The sequence below is a fragment of the Pollachius pollachius genome, assembly GCF_949987615.1.
Source record: "Pollachius pollachius genome assembly, chromosome: 14".
Classification (NCBI taxonomy): Eukaryota; Metazoa; Chordata; class Actinopteri; order Gadiformes; family Gadidae; genus Pollachius; species Pollachius pollachius.
In genome coordinates, this window is record NC_136947.1 from 13,934,950 (window position 1) to 13,957,449 (window position 22,500).

Genomic DNA, 22,500 nt, shown 5'->3' on the forward strand with positions numbered 1-22,500 from the left:
GGTAGATGGGAAGGCGATCTTGACCTCAGCCTTTTTTCACAGGAAGTTGAGGCATACTCCCTCACCCAAACCCCTGCTGCTCTCAGCCGTTCTACACAGGAAACAGGAAGTAGAAGAATATCCACACGGACCCGTGCTTCAAACGAAAAACCTTTGCTGTTGTTGATTTTGTGTATTTGTGTGTGTATGTGTGTGTGTGTGCTTGCACTTGTCAACAGGTTCATCGGGGAGGAGTCTGTTGCCGCCGGCGATCGCGTGGAGCTCACCAAGGCCCCCACCTGGATCATTGACCCTATCGACGGAACCGTCAACTTTGTCCACAGGTCAGGCCCTCCTCTTCTGCCCTTCCCCTCTTTCCTACCTCCTCCCCTCCTATCTTGAAGGAGCAGGATGGTGATAGTGATATAGGGTTGAGATTGAAGCCTAGACGTTTTACTTGTTTCCATTGTTGTGGCTGGTAGTCATCGACTGCTACTTAGTTAGTTAGCAGGCGCTTTTATCCAAAATCACTCACAGTGAATTAAGATACATGTCATCGAGGAGCTGGTGGGGGATGTAGGGGCGACTTTCTAAAGGATGCCTACAGGTTAGATGGCGGACCTTGGGGGTTTGAACCCAGAACCTCTAGGCCTGGGAGTCAAACATCCCCCATGTTGTCTTCCTTTGTTGTTGTTTATAAAAGCTACTGGAGTCCCATGCAAAAAAGGGCTATGACTTCCAAATGTATTTCATTCAAACATTGTATGTTAAGTATATAGTATGTTTTTAATCATGAAGCACAACTCAAACCCCTTCCATCTCCTGCAGGTTCCCCTTTGTGGCTATATCCATCGCCTTTGCCGTCAACCAGCAGGTAACGAGTTAACCCCCGTGCAGTATTATGTAACCTTGCTAGTGAGCTCTGTTAGGTGTCTGGTTCTGTATACCACGTTTTCTTGAAGACCCAGTTGAGGTCTTGTGTCACATTTCCGACCTTTAACCCCTGTGGGCTCTATGGGTTAACGTGCTATTCAAAGAATGCTGCATGAAGTTTAAATTTAAATTGACACCCAGAACTCAGAGAATCTCAGAATGGCACTGATATCATGGAGATGATTATGTACCATGCAGCAGTTATAACAGTTATCATATTGTTCTTATATTTTGGATAAACAAAGACGAATCTGCTTCAATGGAATTCATAATTCATCATTCCTTTAGTTATTATTATTTTTGTGTTATATTGCCCGAATATTAAACATACACAACGTCAAAATAGTATGAATACGTAGAACATCAGAATACTACTGATACTGCCAGTGGTACTTGGGAACTGACTGGGTGTGTGCCGCTGCAGACGGAGTTTGGCATTGTGTACAGCCTTGTAGAAGACAAGATGTACTGCGCTCAGAAGGGGAAGGGTGCCTTCCTCAACGGTGTCCCCCTCCGCACCTCCGGGCAAGAGGGTACTGCCCTTCCTCCCTACCTCCCTCCCTCTCTCCTTCCCTCCCTCTCTCCCTCTCTCTCTGCATAACTCCCTCCCTCTTTCCCTCTATACAATTATTTGATGAATGTGGGTGCAAATGGATGTAAAGGAATGAAATGTGTTGGTGTCAGCGTCAGGCAAGTTGATAGTGAGTGTAAACAAATACAAACAAAAGATAATTATTTAAAGAAACCCTGGCAAAACACAAAGAAAGAGTCTTTACTTGTTTCTGATGGAGTCTGTGTGTGTGTGTGTGTGTGTGTGTGTGTGCGTGTGTGTGTGTGTGTGTGTGTGTGTGTGTGTGTGTGTGTGTGTGTGTGTGTGTGTGTGTGTGTGTGTGTGTGTGTGTGTTTGTGTGTGTGTGTGTGTGTGTGTGTGTGTGTGTGTGTGTGTGTGTGTGTGTGTGTGGGTGTTTGCGAGCGCAGACGTTAACCAGTGTCTGGTGGTGACAGAGATCGGGGCTGAGCGAGATGACCTGGCTCTGTACACCATGACCTCCAACATCATGAGGCTGCTCAAGCTCCCCGTCCACGGGTAGGATACGCACCGCAGCACCAGGTGGCCAAGCATTGGAACCCGTGGCGCATTCCCACGGCAGGGCTCCGATTGGTGGAGCGCGTTTATCTCCATCTCCTCATGGTTTCCAAGAAGGGTTACAGGTTTTCAAGTCAAGTCAAGTCGAGTTACAAGTTTGGATAAAAATCAAGTCACATTCAAATTTACATTCACATTTAATCACTTACAAATGGTTAGAATCAAGTATCATTGGATTGGAATCAAGCAACATTTGATTAAAATCAAGTTCCCACTCAAGTGACTCAAGTGACATAGAAATACTCTAAGCACCGCCCATTTCCGCCGGCACGTGTCCTGAGAGCGTGGGTTCCCTTCTCCCTGGCAGCGTGCGGGCGGTGGGCACGGCGGCGGTGGACATGTGCCTGATCGCCACCGGCGGAGCTGACGTCTACTACCACATCGGCATGCACTGCTGGGACATCGCAGCGTCCGCCATCATAGTCCAGGAGGCCGGGGGCGTGGTCATAGACACTGACGGTCAGTTGTAGCCCTGCCTCCTCCCATGTTAATCTCAGTTTTTTAAAGTCACTGTATGCAATTTTTTGAGAAGCATTTCAACACTTTACAATAAAGGTACAATAACTAACCATTTATTTACATTATTAAATGTTATTCGTTATTATTTAACTGTTTATTAATGGTCTAGTTATTACTTACCAATGGTTTTCATGTTTACTAGTTAGTAAACATGAACGACATCAGTCGTTCAATAAACAGTTAACTAAACCAATAGATAACTGTTCATTAACTGTTAGTTCATTGTTATTTAATGTTTATTACGGAATTAACCAATATTAATTCATGGTTAATTATTGTTCCCTTATTGTAAAGTATTACCGTTTTGTTTGAGCGCAATCTATAATGCTCTAACAAAAAAACTCTCTCCACTACAGGGTCAGAGTTCGACATGATGTCAAGGAAGGTTATTGCAGCCAGTTCCTTGGCGGTAGCCAATCGGATCGCAGAGGTGGTGCAGGCTTTCCCCTGTCGCCGTGACGACGTGGACCCTTCAATGTGTATATGTGGAGCCAGCAGCTGTTAGTCTGCATTCTTCTATAGTCTAGTGCCTGCTGCTACAGGAGTGAAAACACTACATTAAGATAAATGTGAATGATGTCTTAAAGTAGGAAACATTCCAAAGTGAAGGTTTTAAGAGAAAGAAAGTGAACGTTTCGTTTATTTTATATATGGATTATATTCGGATGGGTTGGTTGTGTTTTAAGGCTTTATATATACATTAAAACCCTTAGATTTCAAAACAATTACATTTGTTGTGTTTGATTCTCAAGTGTACTGCTTGCATATTATGAGTGGAAATTTATATAAACTAATCGTTAAACTGATATAATTGTGGCCAAAATACTACCATTTGCCCAATGCAAACTACACCATGGTACATAATTACATAACCCGGGCCTAAAATACAAATGAAATTGCATTGAATAAAAAATAATATATTAAAAAATGAAAACATATGTAGGTACTGTGTAATGTTTTACCAAAGACGTTTAATATGGCACATATATACATTTGTTTATGATGACCTTCAGCAAAAATGTCTAGAATGATGCTTACAGTATACTGTGTAATATTAGTGTCCGGTAGGCGGCAGCAAATGAAGACTACTTGCGCATATTTTTACCTGAAGAAGAGAAGACAGGGACGCGGAGAATGGACTTCATCCTTTATCCGTCAGCCGATGCGCTTCATCCTGACATAAACACACTCAGCTAATTACTTCAAGTTTTCGGTAAGGATACATATTTGTATTATGCGTCTCCGGGCTGCTGGTTTTTTACAATACACAATTGTAATAATCTCCTTTTTTTTGTTTTACGAGCTCATTCTAGATCAATTAGGCAAAGCTCCGAAGTGAAGAATCTCTAAGCCCCGGGTTGTTTCTGTCTGTCAGGCGGAGCGTTTCTTCGGTGAAGTGTAGACCCTCACCCGAGCTCATGGCAGACCCGTGGCAGGACGCGATGGACCATGCAGTGGCCCTGGCCCGGAAAGCTGGGACGGTGAGACTTGAATGGTAGTGTAATTCAACATTATTCAAACACGACCGACGTGTTTTAACCTGGTTTGTCTTGTTCTGATGCTGAATGTGTATGTAGCTGGTCCGGGATGCTGTGCAGAACGACATGAAGGTGATGTTGAAGAGTACCTCCGTTGACCTGGTAACCCAGACCGACCAGAAGGTGGAGAAGCTTATTATCGAATCGGTGACCAAGAAGTTCCCAGCTCACTGGTAATGAGTCACTGGCCAATAACTTGCCTGCTGTTAAAACTATGTAACAGCAGACAACACCTTATAACTAGTCATATGCAGGTTACAGCTGGTAATAAAGGTTATTATAGTTTAGCTTTTTATTTTTAATTTCATTAAAACCTTTTGTGTTCAAATTCAGTTCAAATTCTAGTTCTTTTAAAGTGTGTCCGCTAGTTTACCTACGATTTAATTTATTTGAAATGCTTAGATTTGGTTTAGTTTTTTTTAGTTTTACTGTTAGTTTGTGTATTTCTTGTATTATGCGGTAAATGTCAGGTGCACACATTAAATATTTCTTTCAACGTCTTGTGGGGCAGCTTCATCGGGGAGGAGTCTGTGGCGGCGGGGGAGGCGTGTGTTCTCACCGACAGCCCCACCTGGATCATCGACCCGGTGGACGGAACCACCAACTTTGTTCACGGGTACGCCTTTTAAATGAACAAGTCCCCATAGCAACTGTCTAAACGTTTAAACGTCTAAACTGTCTAAATGGGTAATACCGGCGTAAACAAGGGACAACGTGAACTGATTCTACACACGCTGGCCAACATCCACAATCAATAATGTTATCTCACGGGATTGTTGATTAAAATGAAATACCAGAAATACGTAGCTCTAATTCGCCCCATCTCCTGGGCTGACAGATACCCGTTTGTGGCGGTTTGCATCGGCTTTGCGGTCAACAAACAGGTGGGTCTGGGAGGAGAAGACCTCCGTTCTGTTAGGAGGTGGGACCTAGGGGCTCACTGCTACCAGAATACTATATAAACAAACATAGAGTGGTGTTTGTAGAACTGTTGTCACGACTCTGCCAATGTTGACTCTCCCCCAGCTGGAGTTCGGGGTGGTGTACAGCTGCATCGAGGACAAGATGTACACGGGCCGGAAGGGCAAGGGGGCCTTCTGCAACGGAGAAGCCCTGCAGGTGTCCGACCAGAGAGGTGGGTGGTTGTGTTTGTGGGGGTGTGCATGTGTCTCGTGAGTCTATAGTAACACACAATGAATGAACATAGATTGATCTTCCAAGGACTGAGAAACACGTGCCAAAGTAAAGGACCATTTGGGATGGTTGCTAATATTATATATGCTATATGCTATATGTAAGGTGCACGGTTTCGTAGCCTTTTGAAGACATGAGTATTAATGCAACTTCTGTCTATATTGAGCCTTTTTTCGTGTATATAAAGAAAGCAAGAGTTTGTCTAGGTATTTATAGAGATCCATATTTATGTACATCCCGTGGAGCTCAGCCGAAGAATATATTTAACGGAAAGCTTGTTGGAAACCGCTGGGCTCGTGTTTTTACCGAAGGACCCTGACCCGAGACTGTGGCCTATAATATATAAATAAATGTCCCACATTCCTGCTGGGCCATCCGTGTCCGTCCTCCTCACTCTCTCTCTCTCTCTCTCTCCCTCCACTCCTCCCTCCCCTCTCTCGCCATCCCTCGCTGCACGCTTCCCTCCCCTCCCTCTCTCTCTCTCCCTCTCTCTCCTTCAACCCCCCATTCCTCTCCCTCCCTCCCGCCCTCCTTCCCTCCCCTCCCTCTCTCTCTCTCCCTCACTCCTTCTCCCTCTCTCTCCTTCAACCCCCCATTCCTCTCTCTCCCTCCCTCCCTCCCTCCTTCCCTCTCTCTCTCTCTCCCTCTACTCCTTCCTCCCCTCTCACCCTTCCATCTCTCGCCCTCCTTCCCTCCACTCCTCCTTCCCCTCCCTCTTGCTCTCCCTCCCTCCATCCTTCTCTCCCTCTCTCTCCTTCACTCCTCCCTCTCTCTCTCCTTCACTCCTCCCCCTCTCTCTCTCCTTCACCTCTCTCTCTCTCTCTCTCTCTCTCTCTCTCTCTCTCTCTCTCTCTCCCCCTCCCTCCTCCAGATATCACACAGTCCATCGTGGCCTCAGAGTTCGGCTCCACCCGAGATCCTGAGGTGATGGACAAGGTGTTCTCCACCATGAGGAAGGTGCTCTGTCTGCCGGTCCACGGGTCAGTCCATACAGTCGCTCTCCAGTGGACGCATAAATCCACAGCGCCATACATTTGAACAAGCATGTCATTAGGGAGCAGTTGGGGGTTGGGGGGCTTCCGGCTCCACATCCCTACAGGTCGACTCTGTGAGGGTATCGTGTTCGACCCCAGAACCTTTCGGCTGGGAGGTCGCGACCCTCAGTGCAGATGTTTTCATGTGATGCAGAAGAACATTGGAGAAATGAATTGAATATGGAAACCAGGAATCAAACCTTTGATTTGATGATCCAGGAATGAATTGCCTGCCATCAGCAGTATTTTAGCATTTGAATTACTACTACTTTGAATAAATTATGATTCAAATACTGTCATATTAAAATTGCTTTTTTTAACTACAACCTGGGACCTACATTACTTATCTTTCTTAAAATTGACTTGAAGTTAACGTCCGACCAGTCTTATTGAAGGTGTGTCTCTCTCTCTGTCTCTCGCTCTCTCTCTCTCCTCCCGCCCAGCTTGCGTGGGGCAGGCTCGGCCGCCATCAACATGTGCCACGTGGCGGCGGGCAGCGTGGAGGCGTACTACGAGACGGGGATCCACTGCTGGGACTTCGCCGCCTCCTCCGTCATCGTGTTGGAGGCCGGGGGGGTTCTGATGGACGTGGAGGGTATGGCAACCCGGAGACATCCATCGTTATGGATAAAAACATAGAATGAACATCAGTGGTTTCTCTTATAAATAGAGAATACACATGAGCATTATTGGTGTCACTGATAGAAAGAGATTGATATGTGGCCATCAGAGGGAGTTTCACTTATAAATAGAAAAAGTGTTTTTTTCGATCTATAAGTGGCTACGCCCCTACTTGAGATTCAAACACAGCAAATGTAATTGTTTTGAAATTGAAGTGTTTTAATGTATTTCATATAAAGCCTTAAAACACAAACAACCCAACCAAATATAGTCCATATATTAAAAAAAAAGTTTCTAGCTTAACTTTCTGTTTATTATTTGCTCTATTTATCTTAGGTTGTTTTTTGTTATGTTTAATGCCTTGGTCAAGGGCACTGGCAGGAGTGTTATTTACCTTAAATATATGTATTTTAGTGTGAGGAAACCCACAAAGAACACCAATACAGAACCCTCCGAGCTGGGTTTCAACCCAAGACCTTATGGTTGTGAGGTGTTGCTTCTAACCACTGTGTTCTGGCCTGTTCGTGTGGGTGTGTACAGGAGGTCCGATGGACCTGATGTCCAGGAGGGTGGTCGCAGCCAACTGCCAGGTCATCGCGGAGCGAATTGTGAAAGAAATCGATGCTTTCCAACCCACGAGAGATGACGCTGCAGCGCAGGATTAACCGCTAATGCACCACATGTCATTTTTAATGGACGTATCTGCGGGAAGACAATGTTTTGTAACAAAGTCATTCATTCTGTTTGTATCTGATGTACTGTAACTGTAACCTGAACTGAAATTGTATCTGTATTAGAGCTGCAGTAAAATATTAGAAGTTTTTAAAGATTTATTAATAAAAGATTACTTTCCCAGCCAACTCCTATGGAATGCCTTTTCTTTTTAAAATAAGTCACAGAATCAGTGTTTCTCAATCTGTTTTTATTAAACTCAACAGTTAAAAGTGCATAGCAAACAGAGCTAGACAAGATGAGCAAGGCCACACTGGCCCTTTGTTGATCTGAACTGAAAGACAAAAAACGACTTTTGTTTAAGTCAATCCTAAATGTTAAGATAATGGACCAAAAAATCCCAAGGAAACATTTCTACACGCCATAATAAAGTTTAAAATGATCTAAGCATTTCAGAGGTAACAGTTGGTTTTTGACTGAAATATACTTCCTTTAACTTAATACGTTATCCCAACCAACTGTACACGCCTTAGTTTGACAGGTTGCCCTGGACAGTACGTGACGCGTTTAGCTGCTAAAATGTCTAGATTTTAAGTCTGACTATTGAGTTATGGTTTTTCTTATTCACTCACTGACTAATTAGAACGGGAACCTTTGTCTTCATGACCATATGTCCTTTCACATGACCGATGTAACACCGCCTGTTAGAGAACGGGGCGCTTTCTATTAGTTTACCCACACGAGAGGGAAGGCCACTGCTGAATTGACATGTTTTAAAAGGGTTAAACGTCATTAGTACCACATATATATGGGAACCACTTAGTGGCAATAGGTTTATGGAGTGAGTATAGCCTGGAGCCTGTGTTTAATCGCGTTCACACGGCTGAGCAGCGCTCCCTGTAGTGACACCATCTGGTCACCAGGTGGAGCCGTTCGCCCGCCTAGCAGCGTTTAATGGAGCGCTTTACGTCCTGGCGTCGTGGCCAACATTCGAGACAATGAGGCGGAGGAAGAAGAGATGCCAGGTTCACGGTTGGTGCTGGTGCTGGGCTGGGAGGAGGAGGAGGAGTCCTTACTCAGAGGAATGCGGGTCAGGCGCTGGAGGGGACACCAGGATCACTGGGTTACCAACGTTGTTACAATTGATTCTTCCAAACATCACGCTTTCAGTGTCCCCCCCCCCCCCCCCCAAACTCATAGTTACACTACAATTATTATACGATGTCAACAGACCTCACGACTTCACAGCGGTCATGACATCATGAGCGCGACGACTCGGCCACTGACCTTGCGGAGGCGCTGGAGGTACTGCTGCTCCGCCTCCCCTTCGGCCCGCGGCGCCACTGTCACGTACCAGCGCTTTAGCTCCGCCTCCAGCTCCGCCCGCCCATACAGGGTGGCCGGGTCGAGCCCCGCCCGCCGCACCACCTCCACCAAGCGCTCCTTGTGGTGCAGCCTGAGAACCAGGACCAGAAGCACACAGCAGACCATCAACCAGGACCAGTAACACACAGCAGACCATCAACCAGGACCAGTAACACACACAGCAGACCATCAACCAGGACCAGTAACACACACAGCAGACCATCAAACAGGACCAGAAACACACAGCAGACCATCAACCAGGACCAGAAACACACACAGCAGACCATCAACCAGGACCAGTAACACACACAGCAGACCATCAACCAGGACCAGAAGCACACACAGCAGACCATCAACCAGGACCAGAAACACACAGCAGACCATCAACCAGGACCAGAAACACACAGCAGACCATCAACCAGGACCAGTAACACACACAGCAGACCATCAACCAGGACCAGAAACACACACAGCAGACCATCAACCAGGACCAGTAACACACAGCAGACCATCAACCAGGACCAGAAACACACACAGCAGACCATCAACCAGGACCAGAAACACACAGCAGACCATCAACCAGGACCAGAAACACACAGCAGACCAACAACCAGGACCAGAAACACACAGCAGACCATCAACCAGGACCAGAAACACACAGCAGACCAACAACCAGGACCAGAAACACACAGCAGACCATCAACCAGGACCAGTAACACACAGCAGACCATCAACCAGGACCAGAAACACACACAGCAGACCATCAACCAGGACCAGAAACACACAGTAGACCATCAAACAGGACCAGAAACACACACAGCAGACCATCAACCAGGACCAGAAACACACAGTAGACCATCAAACAGGACCAGTAACACACACAGCAGACCATCAACCAGGACCAGAAACACACAGCAGACCATCAACCAGGACCAGTAACACACAGCAGACCATCAACCAGGACCAGAAACACACAGCAGACCATCAATCAGGACCTTCAAACACGGGGCTCACAGGACACGGGCCGTACGGGCCACACACTAGACCTGGCTTACACCACGGGGACCAAAGATAAGGGTAACGATGATATGGTTTGGTTAGGTTATTGGACGTACAGACTCCCCATTGGACATTTAAAAACCCATTTCAGATCGGTAAAATAGAAATGCTTGGGTTCACTTTTTTTTGCCTTAGTACTACACACTATTATAATTATTATTCTCATATTATTCTTAAGAGTACTACTGTAGTGTTCTACCACTCTAGCAGATGCACATTAAGATCGTACAGCAGAGGACCAGTTCGTAATGGTCCTACTGTTCTCGAACTGGTCTGGTGGGCGGAGCACATGCAGTGGCGTGTAAACAGAATAGAAAGGCGTGGACTTGTTGGTTTGTGGGCCCTTTTTGAGGACTCGACCTAGCCAGAGCAGGTACTGGGTGAGACAAAACAAAGACAACAGCTATGGGAGCCACTGAACGCTCGTTTGGAATGGATCTCAATGACTCGACCAACTGCGCAACTTCAGAGTTCAGATCGGCCATCTGAAGCGTGCTCTGGGAGACTCCCTACCCGCAGACTCCGGAGTGTTCTGGCAGTGCTGGCCGGCCACACGGCTCCTCCCTGGAGCTGCTGTCATCAGGGACCTCCAGCACCCAACACGCTCCTGCAGGGGGCCAATCAGGGACCAGCTCAGAGCCTCACACTGCACACTGGAACACGTATACTGGCCCTCAAAGTTGTAATCATCAACGTTGGAACATGATATTTTTTACTTGTGTTTGTTTCATCACTCGTTAAAAGCGCTAGTGAAAACAAACAAAATAGTATTCGGGTATTTCTTCTATGATCTTTGACTTGATTTAGAAGTTAACTCAAATCAATACCAACCCGACTGCTGAAAGTCATGTCTGTCCAACACTATGTGGTCGGTCAACTGTAATGTACAGTAAACAGACTGTCTGCGGGCCCTGGGCCATTGGGTTACTGTTGACCCTGATCTGATTGGCTCTCCAGAGACAGGTGATCCGCTGCTGGGTTTACCTGGGGATGATGAACGGGGTAGCCCGGTCGGGTCTGGGACAAGCCATGACGGGGACATCTTGTAGCACTGAATCCAAGGCAACATGGCAGTCATCACACAATAGAATAAACGACAAAAAAATAAAAATAAAAAAAAGATTTTATATAGCGCCTTTCAGGATACTCAAGGTCGCTTCACAAGAGTGGGAGGTGAGGGTGTATATGCAGGCAAGTGAGTGAGAGTGCAAAATGCGCAAGGCGCTGGGTGGGGTCGTGAGTCGGAGGCCATAGGCCTCAGAGAAAAGGTGTGCTTTCGTGTACTTTTTGAAAGTCTCCACGAAAGGGGGACAGCGGATGTTGGGGGGAGCTGGTTCCACAGAGTGGGGGCGGACACGCAAAAGGCCCTATCCCCAAAGGTCTTGAGTCTCGTGCGGGGAATTACTAGTTATTATTACTAGTTATTGAAACATTGAACGTGATCATGGATGAACTTATTATGTGTAGTTCGTGATGAATTTGTCAGAGCATTCAATTCAACATTTTTTATTGAAATGTTCCGTTCTCCAAACACTGAAATAAGCAAACCACGTAGCAGCTAACACTGGTTTATTGCCATGCAGTTTCTGGTTGGCTCCCAAGGTGAGTGGCACTCATGGAGGCCAATGGGCAGCGAGCGTACCTGTAGCAGCAGTTGGAGGCGGGCCGTAGTCCAGTCCCTCAGGTGGTAGAGGCAGTTCCTGGGGTGGTGGGCATGAAGGCCCCTGGAGGCACAGTCCTTGGAGAACAAGCAGTTCTGGAGGCAGGACACACAACACGCTGTATCAGAGTTCTCATCCCCAACCTTGTTTAGATCGGACATTTCTGCGACCCCAACTTCTTACATTTACGTGCATCCGCTTTCACACACGTGTGGTTTTAACCACACCAACATCTCCGAGTAAAGTTAAGTTCCCAGTGAACGTATCACACCGCCACTAAGTGATTGGTAGTATTTCGCTTATGGTAACAAACCATGTTGGTTCGTATGTGCAGAACCTTTATCTGACCATTCAAACTTCTGACCATTAAAATGAAACTTGCAGGCATAAATGTGTAATCAAATCTCTATAGGACTACACGGGTCTATCAAGGTTTCTTATGGTCAATCAGGTCGGGGTCTGGTTCCGTTCTATTACCCCAGCTCTATCATGGGGCGTAACACCCGAGTGGATCCAGGAGACCCGTGACCATCACTGATCCCCGGAGAAAGGCATGTAACTGTAGGGTGATTACGCTGATCATTAGGATTCAGATTACCAGGCAGGGAAACACAGGGAAAAGTATGTCCAGCATCGACAGCGAGGTGAGTCAGAGCGTTGGAAGAGCTTGTGGTAAAGGAAGATGCTAAGTGTGCTACGTGTGACAGACTGTTTTGGTCGGACTCGTGTAAGACAGGCACATCGCATCTCCTAAAGCAAAAACGTAGCCCGTTTGAGTTAGGCCTTCATGGTTATTTTTGTCTCCTTTTATTAGACTACCATGTGTTGTATCCTACATAATAACCGTTATTAGCAGTAGAATTGCATTTTTAAAGTAGCAATCTTCATTATGTTTGTGGGGTCCATTAAATACCCTACCCCTGGCGGGTACTGGGTCTTTATCCTCTTGGAAATACACCAGGTAGGGTCTGTTATATCTTGAAAAAAAATGGTTAGATATAGATATATACTGTATATTGTTTTTGGTGGCCCTCACCCTTCTTATTATCAAATCTAATCGGACCTCGGAACGAATTTCTAGAGTCAATCAGGGTTCGGGGCTGTCATTCTAGACCCGTGAAGATCTCTACTCTATCGCTTATAGGTCAGCAGTATCTCTCGACCCCCTATGCATAAACGTAACCCCACAGTTTAGGACCCAGGGTACAACAGTACAGGACCACAAGCAGAACCTGGACTCACAGAACCCAGGATGAAGGGCTGGCTGCAGCTGCCACAGAACTCATGCTGACACTGGCTGCAGCTGAAGTGGAGACAGCCGCCCTTGGAAAGGTAGAAGACCAGCTGGCAGTTAGGACACTCTGCAACACACAGGGGAACATGGTTTAGAAGGGCACTCTGCAACACACAGGGGAACATGGTTTAGAAGGACACTCTGCAACACACAGGGGAACATGGTTTAGAAGGACACTCTGCAACACACAGGGGAACATGGTTTAGAAGGACACTATGCATCACACAGCGGAACATGGCTTAGAAGGACATCGAAACACACAGGGGTTTGTGGTTTACAAGGACACTCTGTAACACACACACAGGGGTACATGGTTGAGAAGGACACTCTGTAACACACACATAGGGATACATGGTTGAGAAGAACACTCTGAAACACTTAAATAAAAGCTTCAACAGGACATGAACAAATGAGATGTCATCATTTAGCAGAATGTGGTAACCCTAACGGTTGATATATATATATACAACTTTAACACATCGATCAGGTTCATGATATCTGAGGACACTTTAACCCTAACCCTAACTGTGTGATGTTGACACAATATAGCAGAACGCCTTTTTGGATAGAACATTTATCTCCTTTCATAAGAGGAAACATACGGCTTCATCAGGCTTATCTCAGAGGAGTACCTATTTTATTCCTGAGGAGGGCGCTGTCCAGCTCCAGAGCCTGCAGGTTGTTGGGGTCGAACTGAAGCTGCCATCTTTTAAAGTCTTCACATGACACACCCTGGTGCTCAGGAATCCACTGTGTACACACGCAACATGTTCACTCACAAAGAGCAACTACAAGTAAATCTGTGTGTGTGTACGTTTGCACTGTATGTATGTATGTGTATAAATATATATAGATATAGATATAGATATGTGTGTGTGTGTGTGTGTGTGTGTGTGTGTGTGTGTGTGTGTGTGTGTGTGTGTGTGTGTGTGTGTGTGTGTGTGTGTGTGTGTGTCTTACAGGTGATTTACATCGGGAGCAGGTGCTCTTTCTACAGTTGGGACAGTCCATCCTCAGCCGGTCTGCCTCGTGCAGCATCCCGAACGAACACTACACACACACACACACACACACACACACACACACACACACACACACACACACACACACACACACACACACACACACACACACACACACACACACAGAGGTGCAATTATGCAATTATGGAAAATGGACAGTAATTGCATATTATTATAATATCCAATATAATATATATGTGTCAATATGTAATATAATTTACAAGGATTGGACTTGACAGAAAAATGAAACATCATGAAACTAAAAAGCCAGGACATCTGCAATGGACAAACAATTTCAATGTGAAGATTTTTTTCTGATGTCACTCAGCACGTGTCTGTGTGTGTATGTGTATGTGTATGGGTATGTGTATGTGTGTATTGGGGTAAAGCGGTACTTACGTGGGCACACCAGCGAAAGTTGGGCATGTCCTGCAAGGCCCGGTCTCTGAGCTTCTTCTGGAACAGCTCATGGCTCTGAGGGTCAAGGTAGTGACGGATCTGTCCATCAGAACCAACCAATACAGACCACATCAGTAAAGAAACAGAGGCAAGAGAGTACTAAGGGGGTTGCTTGGTGCTTATTCTGGTTGCCTGGCGCTTCACCTGGTTGCCTAGAACCTGACCTGGTTGCCTAGCACCTGACTGACCTGGTTGCCTAGCACCTGACCTGGTTGCCTAGCACCTGACCTGGTTTCCTAGCACCTCACTGTGTTGCCTAGCGCCTCACCTGGTTGCTAAGTGCCTTACCTGGTTGCCTAACGCCTCCTCTGGTTGCCTAGAGTCTCACCTGGTTACCTGGCGCCTCACCTGGTTGCCTAGCGTCTCACCTGGCTGCCTAGCGTCTCACCTGGTTGCTTAGTGCCTCACCTGGTTGCCTAGCGTCTCACCTGGTTGCCTAGCGTCTCACCTGGCTGCCTAGCGTCTCACCTGGTTGCCTAGCTTCTGACCTTGTTGCCTAGCGTCTCACCTGGCTGCCTAGCGTCTCACCTAGTTGCCTAGCGTCTCACCTGGCTGCCTAGCTTCTGACCTTGTTGCCTAGCATCTCACCTGGTTGCCTAGCTTCTGACCTTGTTGCCTAGCATCTCACCTGTGTATCCAGCAGGTTGAAGTAGTCCACGGCGTCCTCCATGCCCTGCTTGCCTCTGGTGTCCGGCCGGCTGCACAGCGGACACACCAGCTTATCGATGGTCTTCTCCTTGATGGCCGTGGTGAAGTAGGCCTTGAAGCAGTCCTCGCAGAAGGCACACGGGCAGTGGGTCATGGCGATGATCTACAACAGACACAGGGACATTGCGTTGCACGACAGCCGTGAGTTCCTCCAACGTCTCCTCTGACCACGGAAACATCCAGTGACGTGTCAGGGAGTCCGGCTGGTATCTATACCTCTTCATCAGTTGATAAATACAAATATCCAATATCCCTTCCATCAAAGGCCCAACTTGTTCGGTACCAGTCCTGTATGGCCCACTGGTCCATACAGGACTGGTACTGGGATTGTCCCGGCGACCCTGGTGGTCTCACCTTACTGAAGGTCACCTGCTCCTGGCAGATTGGACAGGTGTGAGACAGGTACTTGAGGGCGGAGGGGAGGTCCTTGTTGAGCTTCACGGCCTCCAGGACTTCCAGGGGCTGAAAGTCCTGGCTCTGCAGGGTCATCAGGCTCCAGAACAACGCCGCCTTCTCAGCAGGGAGCCCGTCCTGGAGAGAGACCTCCTGGGTCCAGACGGGACAGAGTTTGAGTTTAAACCTGCATTATGTTAGCCTTCCCATTAGCAGCCTCAAGTGGCTTGTTGTAGCCACTAGAGTTGTAGCTACAATTCTAGAATCTGTGATCCAACTCCTCTACCTTCTGCCTCCTCCTCCTTCTCACCTCGGCTAGCTCTGGCTGCTGGGTCAGGTGACCACTTCCTGTAGTCCGGTGATCTCCTTCTGGTGTCAGGCAACCACTTCCTGTAGTCCGGAGATCTCCTTCTGGTGTCAGGCGACCACTTCCTGTGGTCCGGTGATCTCCTCCTGGTGTCAGGCGACCATTTCCTGGAGTCAAATGACCACTTCCTATAGTCCGTTGATCCTCTCCTGGTGTCAGGCGACCACTTCGTGGAGTCATGTGACCACTTCCTGGTGTCAGATGACCACTTCCTGGTGTCAGATGACCACTTCCTGGTGCTTGATGACCATTTCCTGGTGCTTGATGACCACTTTGTGGGTCCAGCTGGAGTCTTTGAAACAGCAGGTTCACAACATCTGCTGGAAGAAGGGGAGTTGTATCAGTTCAGTTTACTTCAGAGCAGGATAGTCCTGTAGTGTGGGTGTTTGACTCCCAGCCAAAAGATTCTAGCTTCAAACCCCAATGTCCACAGTCTACCTGTAGGCCTCCTTGAGCAGGACGCACCCTTACTCTAGTTGCTTTGGATAAAAGTATCTGCCTGGCGACTAGATAGCAGTGAATAGTGACAAAGTTCTGGGAAACATTAGGTCTCACCTGCCGGAGGCGTAGGCTGGGAGGGGGAGGAAGAGGAGGAGGAAGAAGAAGAGGGTAGGCGGAATGAGGGGGATGAGGGCTGCCGGAGGAAGGGGTTCAAGCTCTGTGGTGTGCTGAAGTCGATCCCCAGTAGTTCATCCGTGTACGAAGGCCGCAGACCCAGCGCCCTGCTCGGCTCCGATTGGCTGCCTGGGAGGAAGGTCAGCCAGAGGTCATCACAATAGAAAGTAATATACACAGCTCTACACACCAAAGTACAATACACAGCTCTACACACCAAACCTTAGAACCACATCTGTACACAACCTGGGATGCCTCGACTCTCAGCTGCTCCTCAATGACAGTCACTAAGTGACTTTGGATAAAAATCCACAGTGGCCACTGTAGTGACCACTGTGTAGTGGTAGTAACAGTATAAAGAGGGACGAGTACATAACATACTGCCAACCAGCAGACTACACTTCGGAATGCTTCATAATACTTCTGCGCCAAACAGTTGCCGTGGGGACACCTCTATGCTGGTGTCTGCTCTAATGGTTCTCTGTCCCGACAGGGGAGCTATGTTATCCGGGAGGAGAGTCAGCTACATCGGGGGCCTCTAACGGCCACGCCGCTAACGTGGAGACCCACGGGGTAAACACAGCAGATGTTCCACACAGAGGACTCCATGTAGATCAGCCAGGCCGTGCTATACTGGTGTTTACCTGTGTGCTGGGAGGACTGGCTGAGCTCCTGAGGGCAGTGTGGCGTCACGGGGGACGAGTTGGACCCACTGCTGGACAGAGAAAGAGAGAGAGAGAGAGAGAGTGTGAGAGAGAGAGAGAGAGAGAGAGAGAGACAGAGAGACAGAGACAGAGACAGAGACAGAGAGAGAGATAGAACACATTAAGGGCCCAGCCCACTCACAGCGAGCACCAATCAGAAGATGCAACATTCTAGATCACCCATATATACAGTACTTGACTCCTGGCAGCTTCTAGGTTTGAAACCCAATGTCCACAAACTACCTGTGGGTATCCTGGGTCAATATGCCCTAGGACCCCTACCTGCTCCTTAAATTATCTGTGTCTAATAGAAACCATTGTAAGCTACTTTGGATCAAAATGTCTTAGTTGTAAGTTAGTAACTAGAAGTAAATAGTACCTTTTGTCAATCTCAAAAGTATGTGTTTCAAAAATGAATAATGTACCATCTTCTTCTGAAACACTTAAAAGATAGAGGGAGCTAGCAGGAGGAAATCGATAGAATAAACTTTATTCATGTATAAAAATATAAAAGTAACCCGAACCTGTACACCAGGACGCTGGGTACAGACGGCCCCTGTTGCCCTGGCGACGGCACAGGGTCTCCGTCTCTCGAAGCGGGAAGAATCCTGGCGTAAAGGGGTGTGACCTTTTGGAACGCCATCCTCATTTCAGCGATGAGTCGGGTCAAGTTGGACACGCCCTGAGGGAGAGAGAGAGAGAATGTTTTATAATTTGACCTAATTATTCACCTGCTTTGTTTGTTTTCCATGCAAATAAAGCTTTTTTAAATTGAATTGAAGGCAAGAGATAGAGAGACAGACAGAGAGAGAGCGAGAAGGAGAGGGAGAGAGACAGTACGACAGTGATAGAGAGCAATTGAGATGGAGAGACAGACAGAAACAGAGAAAGAGAGCGACAGACAGAGAGAAAGAGCGAGTGAGATGGAGCAGAGAGACAGAGACAGAGAGACAGCGAGTGAGATGGAGCAGAGACAGAGACAGAGACAGATAGACAGACAGACGGACAGACAGACTGTGCTAGATAGATAGATAGATAGGTAAGTGAACCCTCATCACTGAAGTAGTAGTATTTCAGTAGACACACTACTTAGTTATTTATCATGAATGGGTGTCAGACGGGAGCCCCACCCCCTCCGTTACCTGGGTCCAGTTGCGGAGGCAGGGGAGGATGACGAGGCCCTGGGCGTCCACGAAGGGACATGCACTGTTGATCACCATGGAGACAGAGGGACGGACCCAGCATCTGGGCCAGCTGGCGGGGTGGTTCTCGTGGAGCCAAATGCACACCGGGGTGTTGTATTGATACTCTGAGAAAACAAGCAATCCATCAATAATCAATCAATCACATATATATACACAACTTATACAACACACGGCCAGGAACATCTGGTGGGAAGCATCCGGAACTTCTGTTTTCTTTATTACTGTACTGTCCAGTCTGTCTTTAACATAACACATTTACGTTTACATTTTACATTTATTGCATTGAGCAGACGCTTTTATACAAAGCAGGTACATTTGTCAGAAAAAAGAGAAACAACAATATATCCTTACTGTCGGTACAGTGAGGATGTACACAGAAAATGTGCCAAGCACATACAATTGTTGGTTACTTTACAACACTTACAGAAGACAGTACAATAACATTAAGCCTCTGACTGACACTGGCAAAGCACTCATCCAAAGCACCATACAAAGCTGAGAACAAATAAAAACATAGGATCAATATTAGATTAGCTACAAAAAAATGGTGTGTGGCCTAGTTTCTACCTATGGAGTATCAGGGTAAAGTGTAGCAGGTGAGATATTTGGATCACCCAGTTAGTCAGGTTGGACAAGTTTAGCTCTGCGCTTCATCCTGGCTCTCAGCTCTGCATGCTTAAATCCACTCCATTGTTAAGTACTGATCCATCTGTCCATCATAATCTAATTCCTTGGTACTTTATATTTCACTTTTTACATTTTATATCTCACTTTCTTTGCTTCTATATAGGGGGGGATTTTATATAGCATTTGTTATTATCAAAGTTAACATTGTCATCTTTGTTCTCTTTGTTTAACTTTTTTCAGCTGCTTTGGCCAATAAAGTTATTTTGAACGGGTCGTCCTTACCCTTGTACAGGACCGGTATGGTTCCATCCAGGTAGAGCAGCTTCTTGCCCTTCTTCTCAGGCTTACCTGCTGTTAGAGAACCACACAGAGTGGAGGAAGAGGAAGAGGAAGGGGGAACCTTTCACGGTCTAGTTCAAGTCTTGCATTGTCAGATAAACAGAACAGAGTCAGACTGGGCACTGAAGAACTACCTATTTAGGGCATAATATACTAGACATTTACTTGAAAAAATAAAATATCCTAGGAATCAATAAATATAATGGATGGTGTTATTATACAGATACATACAAAATACAAACAGTGCAGATCCAGTTCAGTGGCGTAGAGGAGGGGCACGCAAGGCAAGCACAGCCCAATGTCTGGGGGGCCCGGCTGTATGTATACTGTATGTGTATGTATATGTGATATAACGTCGGATAAACTAACCCTAAACCTATCATCTATATCCTGGTACTATAACTTTGTTAATAAAAAAGTACACATTTTGGTTCGTTTGGCTTGCCATTACAATTTTAGCTAGCGCTACAGAGAGTTTTTTTGCTTTTCAAAGTTGAGTAGTTTGAGTAAACCAATGGGCCTATACATTGCATATCGATCGTTTTCCTGTAAATCACATATTTTTATATAGGCAGTGTTATCTTAATTTATCTTGAAGCAGAAGTTTATAATTGCATTAGCAGTTACGCATAGTGCAGGGTGTTCTTGATGTCTCTCGAGTCCCATACTGCTTGCCTCTTCATCTCCCCCCGTAATTACAGCAACGTGGAACTGCATCTCATAAGCTACCAAAAAACGGTGTGTGTGTGTGTGTGTGTGCATGCGTGCACGTGATATGCACGCATGATATGCACGCCTATTATTTAAGTTAATTTAGCTGTTTCTACAACCGCACCTCCGTTGCGAAAGGGCCCAAACCCCCACCCAGCAGCGAGGCCACATGAGTTTACAGTACGCTGCAGTTATGTGCAAAAGTGAAAATGATACACAATTATGGAGGTAGAATATCAATTATTGGATCATTTAGGTTAAAAGGGTCATAAAGACTAACAAGGGTTCATGTGATTGGTCCCAACAGGAAGTAGAGGAAGTAAAGAGAGGAACAGAGAGTAAGGGTGTGGGTTGGGTTGAGCTGAGCACAGTGGAGTAGGCTGCAGACAACCAAAGAGATGAATGCAACTAGGGTTCATAAGTGCCTTAGCATATAATTAGTTATTTTACTTCTAAGTCGTTTAGCAGACACTTTCATCCAAAGGGACTGTGTTCAGTTCAGCACAGTGCAGGTGATGTAATACAGGTCATGAAGGAGAGAGAGAGAGAGAGAGAGAGAAGGGTGCAGGCGACTAAACTCAAGTCATAAAACAAATGTGACTCAGCCAGCGGAAGTCACATTGTCTTCCCCATGAACCATCATATCCTCCTGAATTACATTCGTGCATCAAACGCTCATGTGACAGTCATGCACAATTGGAGTTCAGTAGCTTCCACTATATATATACAAACCTTTTTCTAAATATCATAATCAAATATCCTTATAGTAGGCTATTAATAACCACCTGTGTGTGTATATATGGGTCACAGGTCACGTGATCTGAATGGATATCTCCTGATTGTTGAGTGTTAAAGTGGCTGAATGTATACTGAATCCAGTATGGAGACGATATTGATGGTTCTACTGACTGAAGGACAGTAAACTAGTATAATGGTTGGATGAAAAGGGGACAGCAAAACCCACTATAAAAATAAAAGGCCAGTTTTTCCTGTGAGAGTCACATGACAGAAATGAGTTACTGGCAGTGAATGCTTTTATACAGCGCAATGCAGTTGGACAAGCGCTTGACTGACTTGGAGAATGTTTGATACGTCTTCCTTTTGGGTATTCAAATAAACGATGAGTTTATTTAAGATTATTATGTCTTAATATATCATTGACTGGTCAGTCAATGATGCAATGTCTACGTAAGGGTTGATCTGGTTAGCAGATGGGCAGTGTGGGTGTGTACTATGTGTATTAATATCAGCCCACATGCAAATCCACAAAGTCCGCGTGTGTGGTAGATAAACCACATTTAACACTTTAACAATGTAAGAGAGTTTGAGAAGCCTGAAACATGAAAGATAAAGACTTTATTATCACTCGCGAGCAAGTAAGAACAAAGCCGAGTTGGTTTGACAAAGAACTGAAGAGCCACGGGCCCCTATCTATATCTCCACTCTGCCCGTACATCATTCATACGTCATGACCTCATCCCATGCACTCTTCCCTTACGTGGAGATTTACTACGCCGTTTACCAGCTCCTACCACATATGGAACACGTTATCAACACACATTGAAAAAGGTCAAGCTTCGGTTCATTCCCGAGGCCGTACTAGAGGGAGAGTGGTACCGTGTTCATTCAACATATTATCATCAAATGTGAGAGCACATTTCTCCCATACTTCTCAGGAGAAAGACGAACCTCATTCCTGCAATCACTGAGACGTGTTCAACTGCCAGGAATCACTTGATGACCAAGGACATATGATGTATTCATTTTCACAAAAAACGCTGAATGTTAGTAGGATAGCGAGTATTAGCGACTTTTAGTGTTTTTCAAATGAATTAATATGATTACAAATTTGACATTGGAACAATTATTTACATGTGTTTATACTGTGACACCAGCGTGTGTTACCAGCTCATGTGCATGTTTGTACTTGTAATTACATTTCACTGGAACACAGTTGTATTTTTGTTTTTATTTCCTTGTATTGGGCCATATTGAATGCCCAATCAAATTTATCTGTCAGGGTTTTTTGTTCTATTTGTATGTGTTTTCAGCAACAACAATATTCCCGTGAAGATATAATAATGGTTTTCTGAATGTGAATCTGAGATCCAGATGGCAGCATGTTCCCGTTATTGAAGCCATGGAAGACCATCTAGGTGTGAATATGACCATCGGTCCACAGAAGAGTACACTTACGATAGAAGTCCACATGAAGACGCAGGTCCTTGTAGACAGCTCTGACACGCCTGACGTCATGCAGGGTTTCGTCTGGGAAGCTGTACTGACACTGGGAGGAAAGGACAAGGGGTGACCGGTTAATTAAAGGTTGAAATG

At 46.1% G+C, this 22,500-nt stretch overlaps 3 protein-coding genes across 6 annotated transcripts in view; 2 read left to right on the top strand and 1 right to left on the bottom strand.

Annotated features, from left to right (window-relative positions):
- LOC307086062 (inositol monophosphatase 1-like) overlaps positions 1-3,083 on the top strand; it is a gene marked incomplete at both ends in the record, with an annotated part of 4,648 nt that extends 1,565 nt beyond the window's left edge. Inside the window, 6 exons of the mRNA XM_079751101.1 lie at positions 219-323; positions 808-853; positions 1,337-1,445; positions 1,891-1,999; positions 2,367-2,518; positions 2,935-3,083. Coding sequence (XP_079607227.1) covers positions 219-323; positions 808-853; positions 1,337-1,445; positions 1,891-1,999; positions 2,367-2,518; positions 2,935-3,083 — 670 coding nt within the window. The remainder of the gene's footprint in view (positions 1-218; positions 324-807; positions 854-1,336; positions 1,446-1,890; positions 2,000-2,366; positions 2,519-2,934) is intronic.
- A 611-nt stretch (positions 3,084-3,694) lies between these two features.
- On the top strand, positions 3,695-7,812 carry LOC307086061 (inositol monophosphatase 1-like). The gene is made up of 9 exons (XM_079751100.1): positions 3,695-3,791; positions 3,954-4,059; positions 4,156-4,289; positions 4,628-4,732; positions 4,955-5,000; positions 5,143-5,251; positions 6,182-6,290; positions 6,788-6,939; positions 7,506-7,812. Exons 2-9 carry the CDS (start codon positions 3,997-3,999, stop codon positions 7,628-7,630), a joined length of 843 nt encoding a protein of 280 aa, XP_079607226.1. The 5' UTR covers positions 3,695-3,791; positions 3,954-3,996; the 3' UTR covers positions 7,631-7,812.
- A 74-nt stretch (positions 7,813-7,886) lies between these two features.
- Positions 7,887-22,500, bottom strand: part of LOC307086047 (uncharacterized protein) — a 15,088-nt gene continuing 474 nt past the window's right edge. The window contains exons 2-19 of one of the 4 annotated variants that reach the window (XM_079751085.1): positions 22,363-22,453; positions 19,399-19,464; positions 18,427-18,593; positions 17,809-17,966; positions 17,225-17,295; positions 16,521-16,709; positions 15,909-16,285; positions 15,560-15,751; positions 15,126-15,308; positions 14,438-14,536; positions 13,977-14,066; positions 13,649-13,766; positions 12,965-13,083; positions 11,704-11,817; positions 11,046-11,112; positions 10,575-10,668; positions 8,925-9,093; positions 7,887-8,735 (exon numbers count right to left, since the gene is read on the bottom strand). In XM_079751085.1, coding sequence (XP_079607211.1) covers positions 8,589-8,735; positions 8,925-9,093; positions 10,575-10,668; positions 11,046-11,112; positions 11,704-11,817; positions 12,965-13,083; positions 13,649-13,766; positions 13,977-14,066; positions 14,438-14,536; positions 15,126-15,308; positions 15,560-15,751; positions 15,909-16,285; positions 16,521-16,709; positions 17,225-17,295; positions 17,809-17,966; positions 18,427-18,593; positions 19,399-19,464; positions 22,363-22,453 — 2,511 coding nt within the window. In that variant the 3' untranslated portion in view covers positions 7,887-8,588. Of the gene's footprint in view, positions 8,736-8,924; positions 9,094-10,574; positions 10,669-11,045; positions 11,113-11,703; positions 11,818-12,964; positions 13,084-13,648; positions 13,767-13,976; positions 14,067-14,437; positions 14,537-15,125; positions 15,309-15,559; positions 15,752-15,908; positions 16,286-16,520; positions 16,710-17,224; positions 17,296-17,808; positions 17,967-18,426; positions 18,594-19,398; positions 19,468-22,362; positions 22,454-22,500 lie in introns of all 4 variants that reach the window. The other 3 variants (XM_079751083.1, XM_079751084.1, XM_079751082.1) reach the window with 3 other exon arrangements.